Source organism: Bos taurus, chromosome 28 (genome assembly GCF_002263795.3).
Source record: "Bos taurus isolate L1 Dominette 01449 registration number 42190680 breed Hereford chromosome 28, ARS-UCD2.0, whole genome shotgun sequence".
In the NCBI taxonomy this organism is placed as follows: domain Eukaryota; kingdom Metazoa; phylum Chordata; class Mammalia; order Artiodactyla; family Bovidae; genus Bos; species Bos taurus.
This window is the reverse complement of record NC_037355.1, coordinates 35,466,076-35,486,847: the sequence shown is the minus strand read 5'-3', so window position 1 is coordinate 35,486,847 and position 20,772 is coordinate 35,466,076. Positions and strand designations below refer to the sequence as shown.

Here is a 20,772-nt window from a genome sequence, read left to right as displayed (position 1 = left end):
GACACCTGCCACTAACGTTGACAGGACTAAACACACATTAGAGTCCAAAGAGCACCCTCAGCCCAGGATCTCATGGATTCCCCACTTCAGCCTTGTAAGTAAAATGGCAGCATTGGTGTCTGTATTTCATGATGTCCAGGGATCCAAGGTCCAGAGAAGAACAGTAAGTTGTACAGCGATCTACAACTCTTGCAAAAGCAGCCTTCCTCTGCAGAGTCCAAGAGCTAGCACCCTGCGGCCACTTCTCTTCCACCTTCATCTCAACATTACTGCTCAGACGCTAAGAAAGAGCTGGGAGCTGCTTGGCCAATCTGAGCAGAAGTGGGGCAGGTGAAGGGCTGCTGAGGCAACAGCCTGTGGGAGACAGCATCTCGGGGAGCGGCCATCTGGCAGGGGTCACTCTTTTGCTTTATGCTGTAGATCTAGGACTACTCTCCACTTGCCTCAAGATGGCTTTCTACGCTCTCTGTTCATCTCCTACCCAACCCTTTTTCACTCACTGCTGCTGCTAAGTCACTTCAGTATGTCCGAGTCTGTGTAACCCCATAGACGCACATGACTATCCAGTTCTCTTAATTATAGGGTGTAATGGCAACTGCCTACATGCTTGCTGCCCCAGACACTGGTTTCCCTGGTAACTGATGAACAAACTGACATCAACTCTCTGTTAGACTGGTAGGCTCCTCCCTCAAGCGGTGAAGAGTGCCTCCACGTCCTTCCTGCTCTCTGCTGAACATGGTATGCTGTTGAGCTAGGACCCTTCTTTTCTGGACACGTAAGATTTCCTATCTAATAAGCCATGGACATCTTTGTCCCTGTCTCCCAACTCTTGCTTCGGTCTCAAGGCTGGGCATCAACACGCGTGCACAGCTGCAGGGTGAAGCTCAACAATTGGTGAGTCAGCCAGAAAGCTACAGAAAATCCCGTGAGTGCAGAGATGTTGGAGAATGAGGACAGGAAGGGAAAGTTGTGGGGATAATACCAGGGTGTCATTCCCCTAGCAAGTGGGCTCCTGTGAGAGATATCTTTCTCTTCCATTAAACTGATGGCATCCTATTAACCTCAGTTTCTTTCCAGTTTAAAAGTAGCAGCCTGGGCTTGTGCTTCACCTGACTGCCTGGGGAGGGCTTGTGATACTGGCAAAACACAAGAGCCTTTCTGGTTTTATTGTTTTTTACAAAATACAAACATACCCCTGACCCACCACCCCTAAACAATTACAGGCTTTAGAGACACTAAGTGGGACAGCTTGTGAATTGGCCATGGTCGGTTACCATGAAGGGTTTGGTTAGGACCTGTGGCAATGGCGAAAGAAAAAGAGTGCCCTTGGGCTTCTGGTCCCAGGTGTGGGAGGGGGTAGAGCAGGGATATAGTGCCAAGGAACAAGGCTCTATGCGGCCTACATGCTTTACAACAGGTGGAAGCTGCTACAGTGGGCCTACTCAACTTGCTGAGCAATGCAAAAAACACCGCTTTAGTGGCCATGAAGTTCAGGAATGGGCTGATAAGAATGCCATACTCAGGCATTTCCGCCTGTCCTACAGCCCTACTGCTGCCAGCCTAATGGACGAGTGGACTGAGTAAGCAACAGCAGATACAGGGACCCACTGTCTCGACCTGTGAACCAAGAGGCTAGCTTAAGTCACAGAGCTTTTCATTAAATATTCCAAGAGCAGTCAGCACAGGGCGTACCTACCTTGTATTAAACCAGAGCAAACTATTCAACATCATCGGAGTTCAACTGCTGATCAGCCAAATATCATTACCAGCTAACAATCAGGAGAATAACTTTTGCCCTTGCTACAGGATTACCCAAGGGAACATACTGTAAGTGGCTCTGGGACTGAAACTGGTATGGATGTCCCAGGTGTTTTGGGTTTGCAGCCCTGTAGGGATTAGGAATAAGGGACTTAAAGATTTCATCTGCACCCACATAAAATAACTAAGAAATTAATCTAGGTCCCCTACTAGAAAAGGCACCATTATATTAACCTTGTGTTCTGTTATACCCCTCCAGTGTTTTTTGACACTGGCTGGAGTGGACTGAGTTTGGACAGAGTAATGGTACTCTAGCCAGGACAAAAAACGCAGTCAGGGGTGTTATTATGTCAGAATGCTGTGACTGCTTGTATTTTGCTTAATGGTCATGATCTTCCCTGCACTGAGTCTGTTAGACATCTTACATTTCATGTCTAGTCTGAGTGGTAAGGAATCTATTTGCAGACATGGCAACAATGGTGACCTCACTCCATAATGAATCTGATGGTGGGTCTACAGTGATATGCTGTTGTTATCCTCAGGAATTCCATGAAAAATTGTCCTGATAAATGGCTGTCTCCAAAGATTGCCTGTTCTTTGGACTCTCAGTACTCGCAGCTGTGGTTGTCTGTATTGCATTTGTGGTATCTGACTGTGGTGCACCTTTGTATACCTGAGGCCGGGAATACTGTGGAAGAGGGGTGGACCTAGATAGTAAGGGTCATAGGTCATGCAGGTTATATAGGGATGGAGTGTATGGTCAGCCCATTTGACATGGCTGTTCTCTTTCTTTTACTACACCTCCCTGCTCAACCAGTCCCTGCTCCACTCACAGGACTGCTCAATCCTATTTCATACATTGCTTAATTAATAACCACCTACATGCTGGCTGCTGATCTAGCTGTAGATTTCCCTGGTAACAGATAAGCCCAGCTGACATCAACTCCCCCTGTAAAGGGTAGGGGGACACATTGACACTTCTCCCCAGTGCCAAAAATTGCTGCCATTTCCTAGCTGCTATAAACATTGGCACATCACTCTAGGATAATGTGTTTCAAACATGTAAGATGCCCTGTCCAATAACCATTGATGTCTTTGTTGCAGTCTCTCCCCCTTACTTCAGTCTTAGGGCAGGGCATCTACAAGGCATGAAGGCCTGTGAGGTCCAGCCCAACAGCAGTGGGCAGGTTGCTTTGGTTTTGGTCTCTGGGAACTGTCAGGGGAGGTCTGGCAGTGGTGCCTTCCACCAGAGCATTTATAGACTCACTTCTGCTCTATTCTGGATGCTGAGCTCTTTGCTTCTAAAACCATAACACAGGCAGGAAAATAGAGACATGGACATCAGAAGAAGTAAGAATCCAGCTCTGTTTCCCCCTTGACCCGTCAGGCAGAGGGCAGTGTCTCTGAGGTCAAATCTTGGGGATTTGATTTATACCTTTCATCTGATCATTGTATACTAGGTGCAAATTCAGAGCAACTGTCCACACCTGGCTGCTGCTGCTGCTAAGTTGCTTCAGTCATGTCCGACTCTGTACAACCCCATAGGTGGCAGCCCACCAGGCTCCCCCATCCCTGGGATTCTCCAGGCAAGAACACTGGAGTGGGTTGCCATATCCTTCTCCAATGCGTGAAAGTGAAAAGTGAAAGTGAAGTCGCTCAGTCGTGTCCGACTCCTAGCGACCCCATAGACTGCAGCCTACCAGACTCCTCCGTCCATGGGATTTTCCAGGCAAGACTACTGGAGTGGGGTGCCATTGCCTTCTCCATCACACCTGGCTAGGAGTGACTTGTCCATTGGTTGGCTAAAATGGAGGGCTCTTCATGTACTATTGCCTTTATTGTCCTTTCATTTCCTTGAAGTTGATGTCTTAGTAGCCCCCATTTGTTGATTCTTAGCTCAGATAGTAATCTGCCTACCCTTCACTACCCAGAGTGCTCAAGTCCTCAGGTATACAGGCATTCCTTAAAACATTTCTCCCTCTGCTACGAGCTGGGATCCAAATGAAAAATCACTTTCTGTGGCTCAGATGCCTTTCTTGGTTTTAGGCATGGATTGAAATTCATGCCTTCAGTTCATGTGCCCACTTATATGACTATAAGCTCATCTCTTATGGACAGATGTTCAGACATAAGCAGCCACCAAGTCCAGATGAAAAGCACCTGAGTTTGAATCAACACTCTTCCTGCAGGCTGTATCAGAGAAGCACTTTTCTGATGAGACTGAATTTCCTTTCTCTCCATGCAGAACAGAAGGGTCTTGCAAGCCAGTTGAAGCAGGATCATAGGTTTTTGGGTACAAATGACTCTTTCATTTGTATCCAAAGAGACTAACTGCTAAGCCTGCTAAGTCGCTTCAGTCATGTCCGACTCTGTGCGACCCCATAGATGACAGCCCACCAGGCTCCCCAGTCCCTGGGATTCTCCAGGCAAGAACACTGGAGTGGGTTGCCATTTCCTTCTCCAAAGCATGAAACAGAAAATGAAAGTGAAGTTGCTCAGTCATGTCCAACTCTTAGTGACCCCATGGACTGCAGCCTACCAGGTTCCTCCATCCGTGGGATTTTCTGGGCAAGAGTACTGGAGTGGGTTGCCATTGCCTTCTCCAAAAGAGACTAAGATATACCCCAAATCACTATCTTCCTACCTTTTGGAGAACAGTTCTCATTTAGGTATAATTGTGTCTCAATCCCCACCAAGGATAAGGTCAAACACCTGAGATGATTAGGTTATCCCAAGGGGTAGGAGAGGGTGGATTTGAGGAAGGTGGATTTGGGGCCCTAGGGCCCTCAAGCACAAGATCCTGGTTACCACTGTTTCATAATCACTTCAGAACTTACAGGAGAGGTGGTTCAGCATAGGTGTATCTTGGAGATAAGGAATAAAGGAATAAATCACATGCCCACCCAGCCCAACCCCTAATTATTTTATGGACTTTCCTTCTTAACCATCCATTCAAATGAGCCTGTACCCCTCAACCACTTAGGGCCACATGTATTCCCAAGGGATGATAAATAACTACTAGGATTTGAGTAAATGCTGTCTTGTACATCCCAAAGGGAATCAGGAGAATCATGTCTTCTTGAGAGTTTAAGAATGGGTTGGTATAAAGGTACAAAGAACCCCCAACAACTGGTGGCCCAGTGGTTAGGATTCCTGGGTTTCACAGCTGTGGCCTGGGTTCAGTTCCTGGTCAGGGAGCTGAGAGCCCATAAGCAACATGGTAAAGCCAAAAAAGAAAAACAAGTTTTCTCCCCAGTGTACCCTCAGTTTGAAGTCCCTGTGACCCATAGCTTATTGGTTTCTTTCTTTTGTTTTTGGCCATGGAGCAAGGTATGGGGGATCCTAGTTCCTGACCAACAATGGAATCCATATTTCCTGCATTGCAAGCAGGAAGTCTTAACCACTGTACCACCAGGGAAGCTCCCCCAAAGAATATTGGGTACTATCTGTTTGTTCAGTTGTCACTCAGTTGTGTCTGACTCTTTGTGACCCCTTGGACTCCAGCACACCCTATCCATTGCCATCTCCCAGAGTCTACTCAAACTCATGCCCATTGAGTTGGTGATGCCATCCAACCATCTCATCTCTGTTGTCCCCTTCTCCTCCCACCTTCAATCTTTCCCAACATCACGGTCTTTTCTTTTCTTTTTTTTATGTTTCTGCTGATTTTTTAATTATTTTTAATTTTTTAAATTTATTTATTTTAATTGGAGGTTAATTACTTTACAATATTGTATTGGCTTTGACATATATCAACATGAATCCACCACAGATATACACGTGTTACCCATCCTGAACCCCCCTCCCTCCTCCCTCCCCATACCATCTCTCTGGGTCGTCTCAGTGCACCAGCCCCAAGCATCCAGTATCATGCATCGAACCTGGACTGGCGATTTGTTTCATATATATTATACATTTCAATACTATTCTCCAAAATCATCCCACCCTCTCCCTCTCCCACAGAGTCCAAAAGACTGTTGTATACATCAGTGTCTCTTTTGCTGTCTCGCATACAGGATTATCGTTACCATCTTTCTAAATTCCATATATATCCATTAGTATACTGTATTGGTGTTTTACTTTCTGGCTTACTCACTCTGTGTAATAGGCTCCAGTTTCATGCACCTCATAAGAATTGATTCAAATGAATTCTTTTTAATGGCTGAGTAATACTCCATTGGATATATGTACCACTGCTTTCTTATCCATTCATCTGCTGATGGACATCTAGGTTGTGTCCATGTCCTGGCTATTATAAACAGTGCTGTGATGAACATTGGGGTACATGTGTCTCTTTCAATTCTGGTTTACTTGGTGTGTATGCCCAGCAGTGGGATTGCTGGGTCATAAGGCAGTTCTATTTCCAGTTTTTTAAGGAATCTCCCCACTGTTCTCCATAGTGGCTGTACTAGTTTGCATGCCCACCAACAGTGTCAGAGGGTTCCCTTTTCTTCACACCCTCTCCAGCATTTATTGCTTGTAGACTTTTGGATCACAGCCATTCTGACTGGCATGAAATGGCACCTCATTGTGGTTTTGATTTGCATTTCTCTGATAATGAGTGATGTTGAGCATCTTTGAATGTGTTTGTTAGCCATCTGTATGTCTTCTTTGGAGAAATGTCTATTTAGTTCTTTGACCCAGTTTTTTATTGGGTCGTTTATTTTTCTGGAATTGAGCTGCAGATGTTGCTTTTATATTTTTGAGATGAGTTGTTTTTCAGTTGCTTCATTTGCTATTATTTTCTCCCATACTGAAGGCTGTCTTTTCACCTTGCTTATAGTTTCCTTTGTGGTACAGAAGCTTTTAAGTTTAATTAGGTCCCATTTGTTTATTTTTGCTTTTATTTCCAATATTCTGGGAGGTGGGTCAAAGAGGATCCTGCTGTGATTTATGTCGGAGAGTCTTTTGCCTATGTTCTCCTCTAGGAGTTTTATAGTTTCTGGTCTTACGTTTAGATCTTTAATCCATTTTGAGTTTATTTCTGTGTATGGTGTTAGAAAGTGTTCTAGTTTCATTCTTTTACAAGTGGTTGACCAGTTTTCCCAGCACCACTTGTTAAAGAGATTGTCTTTAATCCATTGTATATTCTTGCCGCCTTTGTCAAAGATAAGGTGTCCATAGGTGTGTAGTTTAATCTCTGGGCATCTATTTTGTTCCATTGATCTATATTTCTGTTTTTGTGCCAGTACCATACTGTCTTGATGACTGGCTTTGTAGTAGAGCCTGAAGTCAGGCAGGTTGATTCCTCCAGTTCCATTCTTCTTTCTCAAGATTGCTTTGGCTATTCGAGGTTTTTTGTATTTCCATACAAATTGTGAAATTATTTGTTCTAGCTCTGTGAAAAATATTGTTGGTAGCTTGATAGGGATTGCAGTGAATCTATAGATTGCTTTGGGAAATATACTCATTTTCACTATATTGATTCTTCCGATCCATGAACATGGTATTAGTGTCCTCTTTGATTTCTTTCACCAGTGCTTTACAGTTTTCTATATATAGGTCTTAGGTTTCTTTAGGTAGATATATTCCTAAGTATTTTATTCTTTTCGTTGCAATGGTGAATGGAATTGTTTCCTTAATTTCTCTGTTTTCTTATTATTAGGGCATAGGAATGCAAGGGATTTCTGTGTGTTGATTTTATATCCTGCCACATATTCATTGATTAGCTCTAGTAATTTTCTGGTGGAGTCGTTAGGGTTTTCTATGTAGACAATCATGTCATCTGCAAACAGTGAGAGTTTTACTTCTTCTTTTCCAATCTGGATTCCTTTTATTTCTTTTTCTGCTCTGACTGCTGTGGCCAAAACTTCCAAAACTATGTTGAATAGTAATGGTGAAAGTGGGCACCCTTATCTTGTTCCCTACTTTAGGGGAAATGCTTTCACTTTTTCACCATTGAGGATAATGTTTGCTGTGGACTTGTCATATATAGCTTTTATTATGTTGAGGTATGTTCCTTCTATTCCTGGTTTCTCAAGAGTTTTACCGTAAACGGATGTTGAATTTTGTCAAAGGCTCTCTCTGCATCTATTGACATAATCACATGGCTTTTATTTTTCAATTTGTTAATGTGGTGTATTACATTGATTGATTTTGTGGATATTGAAGAATCCTTGCATCCCTGGGTTAAAGCCCACTTGGTCATGATGTATGATCTTTTTAATGTGTTATTGGATTCTCATTGCTAGAATTTCGTTAAGGATTTTTGCATCTATGTTAATCAGTGATATTCGCCTGTAGTTTTCTTTTTTTGTGGCATCTTTGTCAGGTTTTGGTATTAGGGTGATGGTGGCCTCGTAGAATGACTTTGGAAGTTTACCTTCCTCTGCAATTTTCTGGAAGAGTTTGAGTAGGGTAGGTGTTCAGTTCAGATCAGTCACTCAGTCGTGTCTGACTCTTTGCGACCCCATGAATCACAGCATACTAGGCCTCCCTGTCCACCACCAACTCCCGGAGTTCACCCAGACTCACATCCATTGAGTCAGTGATGCCATCCAGCCATCTCATCCTCTGTCATCCCCTTCTCCTCCTGCCCCCAATCCCTCCCAGCATCCGAGTCTTTTCCAAAGAGTCAACTCTTCTCATGAGGTGGCCAAAGTACTGGAGTTTCAGCTTTAGCATCATTCCTTCCAAAGAAATCCCAGGGCTGATATCCTTAGCTCTTCTCTAAATATTAAGAAGACATACAGATGGCTAAGAAAAACATGAAAGGATGCTCAACATCACTCATTATCAGAGAAATGCAAATCAAAACCACCATGAGGTATTATTTCATAGCAGTCAGAATGGCTGCTATCCAAAAGTCTACAAGCAATAAATGCTGGAGAGAGGAGGGAGAAAAGGGAACCCTCTTCCACTGTTGGTGGGAATGCAAACTAGTACAGCCACTATGGAGAACAGTGGGGAGATTCCTTAAAAAAAACTGGAACTAGAACTGCCTTATGACCCAGCAATCCCACTGCTGGGCATACACATTGAGGAAATCAGAATTGAAAGAGACATGTGTACCCCAAAGTTCATCGCAGCACTGTTTATAATAGCCAGGACATAGAAGCAACCTAGATGTCCATCAGCAGATGAATGGATAAGAAAGTAGTGGTACATATATACAATGGAATATTACCTAGCCATTAAAAACAATACATTTGAATCAGTTCTAATAAGGTGGATGAAACTGGAGCCTATTATACAGAGTGAAGTAAGTCAGAAAGAAACACACCAATACAGTATACTAAGGCATACATATGGAATTTAGAAAGATGGTAACGATAACCCTGTATGCGAGACAGCAAAAGAGACATAGATGTATAGAGCAGTCTTTTGGACTCTGTGGGAGAGGGAGAGGGTGGGATGATTTGGGAGAATGGCATTGAAACATGCATAATATCATATATGAAACGAATCGCCAGTCCAGGTTCGATGCATGATACTGGATGCTTGGGGCTGGTGCACTGAGACAACCCAGAGGGATGGTACAGGGAGGGAGGAGGGAGGGGGGTTCAGAATGGGGAACATGTGTATACCTGTGGTGGATTCATGTTGATGTATGGCAAAACCAATACAATATTGTAAAGTAATTAACTTCAAATTAAAATAAATTTAAAAAAAGAGAGGGTATCTTTCTGGCTCAGCTGGTAAAGAATCTGAATGCAATGCAAGAGACATGGGTTTGATTCCTGGGTTGGGAAGATCCCCTGGAGAAGGCAAAGGCTACCCAATCCAGTATTCTGGCCTGGAGAATTCCATGGACTGATTAGCCTATGGGCTGACAAAGTGTTGGACACTACTGAGAGACTTTCACTTTCACTTTCCTTGTCTTGACAATGATCTTGGAGAAAAATCTTTTTATTTTTCACCATTGTGTAGAGTGTTAGCCAGAGCTGAGGTGCCTGCTCCTCTCTGTGGATGTCCAGGAGAGGAGGAGAGAAGAGTGAAAGAGGCTGAAGGATAAAAAGATTGAAGGCAGAAGAGAAAAGGGAAGGATGTAGCAGTGACTAGTGGGGTCAAATGCAGTCCATATTTGGCAGACGTGGAGGGCTAGACACCTGTCTTGTTGAGGAGGAGACTCTGAAGTTTTCAACAAGGGCATCTTGGAGACCTCCTTTTAGCCTTTCCCCTGAGTCAGCAAGCTGCCCACCCCCACCGCACCCTATTTTGTGACAGATCTTCCAGATGTGAAGCCAGTTTCAAACTTTATTCTGAGGGAGGAGTTCCATAGGAGGCCTGGCTTGTGGCCTCATCCCGTGGCTCAGTGGGGAAGCCGTGAGCAGCAGAGGGTCAACTTTTTATTGGGATGTTGGCAGCTCACAGCTCTGGGCACTGCCCCTTCCCTGGGGTGGGTGGGGGAGCTCAAAACTCGCAGATCACAAGGAGTGGCTCACTGCAGGGTACGTCATTCCACTTGCCCTCCCGATAGATCTGCACACAGTTCTCTGGTTGTCCAGCATTGTTGTTGTTGGGCTCCCCACTGGCCCAGTTGGAATAGACCAGTGACTCCCCCGTGGGGTAGGTGAACTTGCCCTCCGTGGAGATGTCATTCATGCTCAGGAAAGCATCATTGTTCTTGGCTCTGACCAGCTGTGCCACGGCCTCGTTCTCAGCTGCAGAGCGTGGGGAGGCCAGCTGTCCCTTAGCCTCTCTGCAGAGCTGCTGGGCATCTGAATATGATTTTACAGCACCTGCCGTCTTGAAGATCTTCTTCCCAACAGCCTGGCCATCAGGGAAGAGCACCGCTAGGGCAAGAGGAGATTCAGGTTGGGGATGCGGCAGCACCTAGATCTTGTGCTTCAACTGGAGTCCCCAGCTCCCACGAGGGTACCAGGGCACCAGATAGAACAAAAGCAAGGCATTTTAATTACTGTGTAAATAGGAAAGACTTTGACAGGGAAACGACACTGTAGAGGTCAGGGCAGTTCCTAAGAGTGTGGAAAACACCAACCAGGTGGCTCAGTCTCACCCTTGCATGATGACTGGGCATGTGGAGTTGTCTGAGCGGTTCTGTGCTGTGTGAAGGGGTGAGGAGAAAGGGGAGGACAGAGGTGCATCTGAGAGCAGCCAAGTGCTGATCTCTGCACTGGGGGCAGTCCAGTGTTGGCTTCCATATGCTCGCAGGTGAACCTATGGCCAGTCAGCCTCCCTGGACCACTGAGCAGGGGATGACGACATCTGAGAGCTCTATGTGGGAGCGGGAGGGCACGGTGGGAACAGCTTTGGAGAGACTCCTGTCTGGGCTTCAGAAAGTCATGTGTTCAGCCCTATCCTGGCAATGACATCTCAGGTGATAAGGGAAAGTCATATCTCTTTTCAGAGTCTAATCCCTTATTTCTAAGGAAAAGGTACATTGCAAAACAGCAACCCTGATGTGACCTGTTAAGTATCTCTTTTTATTCCATCCCATCCACACCACTCTGACTTCCAGGGTCTGCATGGAAATCTTCTGGGCTCCTAAGAGGGCTCACTGGACTGGTTCTGAACCCAGGCTGCACCCTGACCCACTGCCCTTTTCCTCTGAGTAACTTCAACAAGCAATCAGAGACCAGTTTTTCCACGTAGTCTGGATGGCGCCCAGACAGCCCCAGACAAGGTCAGTGCAAGCTTGTGTGCGATGATTGGTTTATGTCCCATGCATCTGGGTGGGTATGTGTGTGCATGTGTGAATACATCCGTGTGTCCATCTGAAGGTACATGGGCTGACTCAAGGTCCATCAGGATGGGTGTGCATATGTCTGCATGTGTGTTCATGTATGTAGGTGGTGTGGACTGAGTGATGGTGTTTACATACACACAGGTGGCCAGCACATATGCCCAAGTTCACCTTTGTTTATATAAGTCTGCATGAAGGGTTAGGTTTTAAGTTGTGCCCAACTCTTTTTGACCCCATGTACTGAAGCCCACCAGGGACTTCTGTCCATGAGATTTTCCAGGCTAGGATATCGGAGTGGTTTGCCATTTCCATTCCAGGGGATATTCCCGACCCAGAGATCAAACCCAGGTCTCCTGCAATGCAGGAAGATTCTTTACCAGCTGAGCTACCAGGGAATGAGGTAGTACATTGGTATGTAAATATGATTGTGCAAGAAGGAACACATAAACTGCTGAGAATTCTCATTCCACTACTTCAGTACTTAATTGGCTTGAGTTCTTAGGAGCTAACCCTATGTCTCACCCAATCAGGCCCCTTAATGCTCTGCTTCTTCAGAAAACTCTACTTTTTTTGGGTCAGTGAGGTTTGATAAGTGATGTGCATTCAAAGCTGTCATCAGGGAGAGCAGAGAAGGAGGAAGGGCAGTTGATGGAGCATCCCAAAGACGCAGGGCACTCAGGTGTGTGCTCCAAGAGGCCTCTGCCTGCTTAGGATCCAGGCTTAGGGAAGAATCTCTGCTTTAAACTCCCCAAGAGGTGCAGGGGAGTCCAGGACTGGCCAGAGACTGAGGCAGCCTATTCCTTCCAGACCCAGGGACATCTTTAGGGTAAGATACTTGGCCACACACCAAGGATAGGTCTGAGCAGCCTTGAACCCCACAGGCAGCATCCCACCTCTGCTCTCAGGGTCATGTCTGGATTCTCTGCTGCCCTGGGCTGTGCAGCTTCTTCTCTGGGCATTTGGATACCTGGCCCCACAGAGGGAAGAAATGCATCCTAGGTTGCATGTCCCCTTGTCTGTTATAGGAACCCGCCAGGGTAGGCCGGGGTAAGGTCGGCTGAACGGATGACTCAAACCACATCCTCCTCCTTTTCCCGTGCATCTACTTGAGCTTCTGGAGCACGTGGGGAACAGCTCTGCCCCAGCACTGTCCTTAGCCCCGCTCCTGCCCCAGGTCTAGGTCCAGTCCCAGTCATGGTCCCAGCAAGTCCAATTAGGCCCAGCCAAGCATACTACACGCCAAGCCTAGACTAATTCTGAGGCTCACGCTCAGGGCCTGGCTAGGGTCAGGTCCAGGAACTCACCTTTCTTATACCGAGAGAAGGCATTCTGGAGGCGTTGTAGTTGTCCCTCTAAGATGGTCACCCGCTGCTTGAGAGCATTGACGTCTGCAGGAGAGAGAGGCCATGTAAAGACAGATCCAGAACAGTCTGGGGTCACTCAGAGCCCAGGCCTCGAGGGAAGAAAGTCCAGGTGGGGACGCCAGTTGGGAGTGGGGTAAAGAGGTGGAACAGAGACCTAGGAAGTCCTCTTCTGATCTAGCTGGCCTCTGCGTCCATGGGATTTCCCGGGGTTCTCTTCTGAACAATATCCCCTGAACAGGTCCCTTGCCTCACTGACAGTGAACCAGATGTCATTTTAATTCCAAATTCCAGGAATCTGATAGCACTTCCTTTTGCATTGCAGGGGGTGGTATGGTTGTAGGAGAGGAATACACATAGCTTGAGTATTTCCCATCCATTGAGTTATTTGATGTTCAAGGTTATCTGATGAACTGGAGAGGGAGGTTGACCTGTCATAAAGATCAGATAGAGAATCTGCTCAGGTTATCCTCCAGTGAGTCATAGAGGCTAAGACCAGAGTCCACCTCGCCATACACCCTGTCAACTTTTCCTGCTTTGACCCCCACCTGTAATGAAATGGGTTATCTGAGAGGAGAGCTGAGCTGAATAAGGCCGCCTCCCTGCCCTCATACCCTAATGGGGCCCCCAAGTCTTCCTTACCTGCAAGCCCACTCTCCCCCTTTGCTCCTCTTTCTCCAGGATCACCTCTGTCCCCCTTCAGTCCTGGGGGACCCCTGGCACCTGAAGGGCCCTGCGGACCTATGGCTCCAGCAGGCCCTGGATAAGAGAAGTAGAAATGGGTGAGTGCTGAACATATATGTTAGCATTTTTGTGCCCCCCTCAACCTCCACACATGGACTGTCATATCCCCAGGAGTACACCCTCCCACATACAAATGTCCCTCTGTGCCTGGAACTTCATCTTGCATCCTCTCTATACACTGACTGTCCCATAACCTAACAACCAGCCTTCCCTGAATGCAGACAGTCCCTGCTGCTCACACCACCCTCTCCCTGGACACGGACAGTTCCCGAAACCCAACACTGGCTCTCTCCCTGGAATGCCAGCTCTGACCTGGAGGGTGGTGGGGGTGGGCACAGGGGAATATGAGCCCAGCCCCACGTCCATTGCTTACCTGCCACCCCAGCACTTCCAGGGGCTCCGAGCTCACCAGGAGCACCTCTCTCTCCTTTGAGACCTGCGGGGCCTGGGGAGCCCTGCATGCCTGGGGCACCCATTCCTCCTGAGGAAGGAACACATTGGAGAAACATGGCTGAGAGTGTGCTCAGCAGGTACCATTTCTTCAGCAGTGCAGTTTGTCACCCACAGCTCCAGGTGAGAGAGCAACCTGAGAGACTGCTCCTGATCGCTTGGTGTCCTCTAGCAACAGTATCGGGGAAATTCAGCCAGTGTGGGAAAGTGGGGGGAGCGGCCCAGGCCAGGCCTACCAGGCACGGAGGTTCCAGGCTTCTCCAGGCACTGTGCACATTCCTTGGTCCCCAGCAGGGCTGCCAACGTCACCCCTCCCTTCTCCCTCCCTCACCCACCACATACCACCCTCCTACCTTTGGGCCCAGTGTCTCCTTTGGGGCCTGGTGTGCCTGGAGGTCCCATGCTCCCCTGCTTCCCTGAGGGGCCCTCTCTTCCAGCTGGTCCAGGCATACCTGGAGGCCCTGGGAAAAAGGACCAGCCCAGTCAGTGACACTGAATCTCCTTGGAAGTGGGAGTGCATAAAAGATAGGGCTGTAATAGAAGTCAGACAGGCAGCCTCCTCCTAAAGATGTTGCCCTCACTCTCCACCCTCCCCAGGAGCTCCAGTTTTCCCTGAGATAACCCTGTACCACCTTGAGAATGACCTCCTTCATCCTCCTGGGATGATTTTGATTTCTATTTCTTTAGAATCTGTGCAGGTAGAATCTGTGCAGGCCTACTTCCATGGCCTAGCGGCAGCACACCATCTGCAAACACCTGCATTCCATGCCCAGCTGCTCACCAGGTGGTCCAGTGTCTCCCTTTGGTCCGGGTTCTCCAGCAGAGCCATTGTCCCCTTTCGGTCCTATGGGACCAGCTGGTCCAGGCCTCCCTGCTCGTCCTGCAGGTCCTGGTGAACCTGTGGCCACAGAAGAGATGGACAAAATGCTGATCCCAGCCCAGGAGGAGCCAGCTGCCTGCAGGTCAGGGCCCTGGCAACTTCCAGGGTTCTGTAGGGTGCAGACACTCCCCCTTCAGCTGACTGGTCCAGTGGTGATGTAGGAAAATTCGTGTCTCCATCTCCATTTTACAGGTGAGGAAACAGGCTTGCAGAGTTGGAGGCAGATCCAAACCTAGACGACCTGACTCTGCATACAATGCACCTGCCCCTGCCCCAAGGCCACGGTATTTATGGCAGTTAAGTCTGTCAGCTTTTACCCCGGACCATGGACTCCCTGCCTTCCCCCTTTCCCAGAACCAAAGTTTCTGTCAGAAATGACACCTGACACTTACCACCAAAGAAATAGAAATCAAAAGCATAATGAGCTGTCACCTCACACCTCTCAGAATGGCTATTATCAGACAGCAAATAGGAAGTGCTGCAGAAGTAGAGAAAAGGAAACTTTGTGCAGTAGGGATGCAAATGGAGCAGCCACTATGGAGACAGCATGGAGGTTTCTCAGCAAGTTAAAACTAGAGCTACCGTAGAATCCATCAATTGCCCTTCTGAGCATTTAACTAAAGAAAATGAAAACACTAACCTGAAAAGATACATGTACCCCTAAGTTAATTGCAATGTCATTCATGGTAGCCCAGACACAGATGCAGCCTAGAGCCCAAGTATCTGTGGATGGAGGAATGGATGTAGAAAATGCAGGGTGCATATACAATGGAACATTATTCAGGCATTATTCAAGGCAACATTGGGAAACATTGAAGTCACTATGCTTAGTGAATAAGCATAAGTCACAGAGAAGGGTGGTAGTATACGATCTCACTTATATGTGAAGTCTAAAAAACAAATGAATGAAAACAGCATACTCACAACACAGAGATCACATTTGTGGTTGCTAGAGGTGCGGTTGGGAAGTGAGCAGAATGGATAGAAATCTTCAAAAGATACAAGTGTTCAGTTAAAAAACAATTGAGTCCCAGGAATACAATGTACAGTGAAGTTACTATAGTTAGTAATCCTGGGTTGCATGCTTGAACATTGCTGAGCAAGCAGATCTTAAAAGTTCTCATCACACACAAATCGTAACTATGTGTGTTGATGACTTATTGTGACAATCATTTCACAACATATGCAAATATGAATTCATTATGATGTACATCTGATTCTATATATTATAGATCAATTCTATTTAATCCAAAAAAAAAAAAAAACTATGTAACATGCTTTTAACATTATGGAAGATAGATGACATTATTGTTCATTATTAAGTGATAAAACTTATAAACACTATTTAATATGATTCAGTTTCTTCAACATGTCCATGCATTGTCAGGCATGTGCACATGTAACACACATTGAAAAAACCACAAGAAGAGCATATGCAAGTGTTAACAGTTGTTCGTTCTAAGGGGCACATTTCAGGCAATTTTAATTTTCTTCTTTTTGTATTTAGTGACCATGTACTAATTTGTTTTGGAAAAATGACCAAACATTTAAAAAATCACATTACCTTAAGGAGGCTGCTTAAGTCTGAAATATAAGAGATTTGCCTTCAAAGACTAAAGGGAGAAATGCCTATTGATTCAAGAATTATACACTCAGTTCTGTGAGTTTGGATATTCTTTTTTCATTGAGATGAAATTCACATAATATAAAAATAACCTTTTTTTTTTTTGTGATGTGTAGCTTGCAGGCTCTCAGTTCCCCAATCAGGGATTGAACCTGAGGCCTGGCCGTGAGAACACTGAATCCTAACCACTGGATATTCAGGAATTACCTGTAATTAATCATTTAAAGTATACAATTGAGTGGCATTTAGAACATTGACATAATTGTACAACTGCCACTTCTCTTTAGTTCAAGACTATTTCATTAATCCCAAAGAAAACTTCATACCCATTTATCACTCCGTCCCTTCCTCCTTCCAGGCCCTGGCTACCTCTATGCAGCTGCCTGTCTCTGTTATCTATTCTGGATATTTTATATAAATACATACAATATATGATCCTTTGTGTCTGCATCTTTAAACTAGGAGTGACATTCTTGAGGCTCATCCAATTTGCAGCACATCTCAGTACTTCGTTCCAGTCTATGGCTGAGTAATGTTCTATAGTATGAATACAATACATTTTCTTTATTCATTCACTGTGGATAAATGTTGATAGACACTTGGGTTGTTTCCATCTTTTGACTGTTGTGAGTCAGCATTCATGTGCAAAAAGACAATGAAAGAAATCTGTCAGTTACTACTAACTTGTTCATTCGCTTATTTGTTCATTTCCTCATTTCATTTCTCTGTTCACTGAGAATCTCTCTGTGGAACATGGCTTTCTGCCTAGCACTGAGCAGGAAGTAAATGTCAGCACCAGGTCCTGGTCTGCAAGGAATTTGTCATCAAGTTTTAAACTGTGAGGCACAGGTACAAGGGAAGAAAACAGCTTATGAGATGTCCCTCATTCCATCCCAGCACCCCCAACCCATGGACATGCACATACTCATAGGAAACAAGACTTCAAGGTTGAAAAGGATTCAGAGCCCTGGAGAGGAAAGGTGACATTTCAGATCTGGAAACCACTCCCCCAGGGTAAGAAGGGCCAGGCTTGCCTGGGCCAAGAATGTGCAGGTGGAGGGAGACTGGGGTATTTGGTGGGTGGTAAGAGCCTCTGTGCTGGACATTGTGTCCTGCTCTTAGCTCCAGATCTCACTAGGCAATCAATGGGAGCCCAGAGGATGGGCCCTGCATCCCAAATCCCCTGGTGCACTGTGCTCAGGCAGAGACTCTTGGTCCCTGGCTGAGCCTCTTCTGGGCTCCCCCCTGGCTGGGGAGGGCAGCAGGTACCTGGGAAGCAAGTCACTCCTTAGAAGGGAGCATTGGAGCTTGCCCATCCTTGTGCACAAACCATGGCGCCCATGAGAGCAGGGAGGTAGAAGAAGGGATACTTTTCAATGTAGGGGCCTTCTGGGAGCTAGAGAGAGCTGGCACCTTGAATACCACCCCTCCTCTGAGATTACTTTTTGGCGGCCTTTCAAGCCCCAGCCAATTCATATTAGGAGCTACTTTATTTCTAAAAGACAGGTAGATACGATACTTGTCTCTTACCCTACAAATCCTGGGGATGTTATGTATTCTTTTAAGCTTTAATGTTGTTAATTTCTTTCCTCTCCAATCAAACACAAACTCCAGAAAGATGAAAGACCTCAGTTAATCCCTCCGCAGCCCTGGCCTAGGGCCATGGTGGTCCCCTCGTCCTTGTCACTGGTTCATCGAATTTTCACTTCTTGCCAGTAACACCCAGATTTTCTCCAGTGTCTCAGTGTTTCTAGACAATTCCTTTAATAACCAGTACATTTGGAAACTATAGGAGAATTTGCTGGTTGGGACAGCAGAAGGATATAACTTTATCTTGAAGACCCAACAAAGAAATAAAGCCTTGGCTCAATTCTTTGTCACTTTGTGGTTGATATTATTCCCATCTACAGATGATTAAACTGAAACTTACAACACTGTCATCAGTTCAAAAATATTCAACATTCTGCAGAGGCAACATTTAATACGAACGAACAACAGTTAAGTTTTGGAGGGTTTGTGCTCAGTAGCATCTGACTCTCTGTGACTCGGTGGATTGTAGCCCAACGGATTCCTCTGTCTATGAGATTCTCCAGGCAAAAATGTAGTGAGTTGCCATTTCCTATCCAGGTCATCATCCCAACTGTGGGATCAAACCTACATCTCCTGTCTCCTACATGTATGTACTAAGTTGCTTCAGTCATGTGCAATGCAATGGACCAAAGCCGGCCAGGCCCCTCTGTCCATGGGATTCTCCAAGCAAGAATACATGAGGGGGTTGCTATGCCCTCCTCCAAGGGGGTCTTTCTGACCCAAGGATCAAACCTGCATTTCCTAAGTCCCTTGTATTGGCAGGCAGGTTCTTTACCACTAGCACCACCTGGGAAGCCCATTGAGTTCTGGAGCAGGGGATCCAAATACCAGCCATTCACTCACTGTACATTCTTGAGGTGGGTAGAGTCTGAAGATCCTAGGGGAGGAATCAGGACCAGTGGTTTATGGAGCTGAGGGCTTGAGCAAGCCAATCTTTGCCAACCAGTAAAGCCATGTTTTAGGTGGATTGAAAATCTGGGGGAAACCTCCCCTCTTGGGAAGACCATCTTCAAGGTTTCCACAGCAGAAGATTCAGAGTTTTGGAGCTGGTTACAATTCCAGGGCCCACCCCTTCCCATCAGGGAAAGCCCATGGTCCCAGCTCTACCTGGATCTCCCTTCTCCCCCTGGGGGCCTTCTCTCCCATCTTGTCCATCACGACCAGGCAAGCCACCCTCCGGGGGCCTACACACAACAAGGGTACAGCCGTTGGCCAGTGTTTTCTGGGAATAGATCTTCATTTCTGCTCCCAGGGATCTCCAGGGCTGTGTGAGCAGGAGCAGCACGGAGAGAGGGAGGAGAAGCATGTCCTAGGCAGAGGAAAAGAGAGAGGGGGTGCTCTTGGTCCAAGGACGAGGATTAGGGCTGGCCCAGCTCCTGGCGGTCAGGAGAAGCCCTTTCCCCATCTCCTCTCCCATCCTCTGGGGCCAAGAGTAGCAGGGCTCCAAAAACAGTTTAGGGAAAGTTAGGATAAGGTCTGGCCAGGGAGGACATGAGTGGACCAGCTGGGCCTTTGACCTGGTCTGCCAGCAGCATGAATCTACTCTCAGATGCTCTGTGTCATCTTTTTTGGGTCTATTCACACTTGCCAGGGGCACTGTGGCCAGGATGTAGAATTCCTCACTGAGGCCATTGTCACATCAGGAGGGACTCACTGAGTGCCCTCAGGTGGGACTCGTCTGCTCTCTGATCTCCTTTTCTGTACCAGAAAGTCGGTTGCTTTACCTCTTACAATGCTGGCTTGTTTCCTCTCACTTGCTGCTCTGGACAGGCTAGTACTGGAGTCTGAAGTGCTATATGAAGCAAAAGGCCAGAGTGATAATGCCTAGTGAGTTCTGTCCTAAGCACAGAATCGTGCATGATTGCTTCTTTACCAGATATTTCATTCCTGGGCTCCACCAGGAAAGTTCCTGGTGCACCCAGAGTCCTGCCCAGACCTCCTGAAAGGACTTGGACAGGGGCCTCATGGAAGAGGGGATGTGTGAGACGGGTGCCACCAGGGGCAGACTGGCTGCAGAGGAGGAAAGCCGATGTCCAATAGAACTTCTGGTTACCATCAGAAAGGGACTCAGGAGCTAAGTGAGATCAGGGTGCAGGACATGGGTCACTCCCAGTGTTGGGCTTTTCTCCTCTCTGAGAGAGAAACTGTAAAGCTTTGAGCATGGAGAAGAATTATGGGAGTTACAGAGACCTGGAAGAAAGCCCAAAGGACCTAGTAAAGGACTGAAGTTTGCCAAGCAGGCTCATGGGAGGAAAGGGGTTTCCTGACCAGAGACGTGCCTCCTTCCAAGAAGATGATGAATTGCTTTTATCCTGGGGACTTCCAGACAATGGCATCAGAGATCTGGTTGGATCCCTTATCCAACTCTCCCCCTCTCCCTGTCCTGGAAGCCCATCTCCCACCAAACAAAGGGAGAAGGGTAAAGAGCACCCCTTATTGCCTCACTTGTTCCCACCACCGGCACTGACCCTCCTGGAGTGGAAGATCTACACACACCCTGCCTTCCTCAACACCCACATAGGCAGGGAGATATTCACCAGACATTAGAAAACAAATTAAGAGGCAAGGACAGAGACACTCACAGTTTCTTCCTCTAAGGCTCCAGAACATCCAGGCAAATTAGAGTTCCTGGGTAAGCACTGGCTCTTTATATCTGCCCTATAATGTGACCCTCAGCCCCAGTTTCCTGAGAATTCTCTTCGGGAAGTAGGGTAATTTC

At 46.6% G+C, this 20,772-nt stretch overlaps 1 protein-coding gene across 1 annotated transcript; it reads right to left on the bottom strand.

Annotated features, from left to right (window-relative positions):
- Positions 1-10,045: 10,045 nt before the first annotated feature.
- On the bottom strand, positions 10,046-19,877 carry CL46 (collectin -46). Its single transcript, NM_001001856.1, is given in 8 exon segments — positions 10,046-10,493; positions 12,709-12,792; positions 13,408-13,524; positions 13,883-13,990; positions 14,313-14,420; positions 14,741-14,857; positions 19,161-19,362; positions 19,778-19,877. Coding segments are annotated over 7 exon segments (1,116 nt in total). The 5' UTR covers positions 19,360-19,362; positions 19,778-19,877; the 3' UTR covers positions 10,046-10,110.
- Positions 19,878-20,772: the final 895 nt, after the last annotated feature.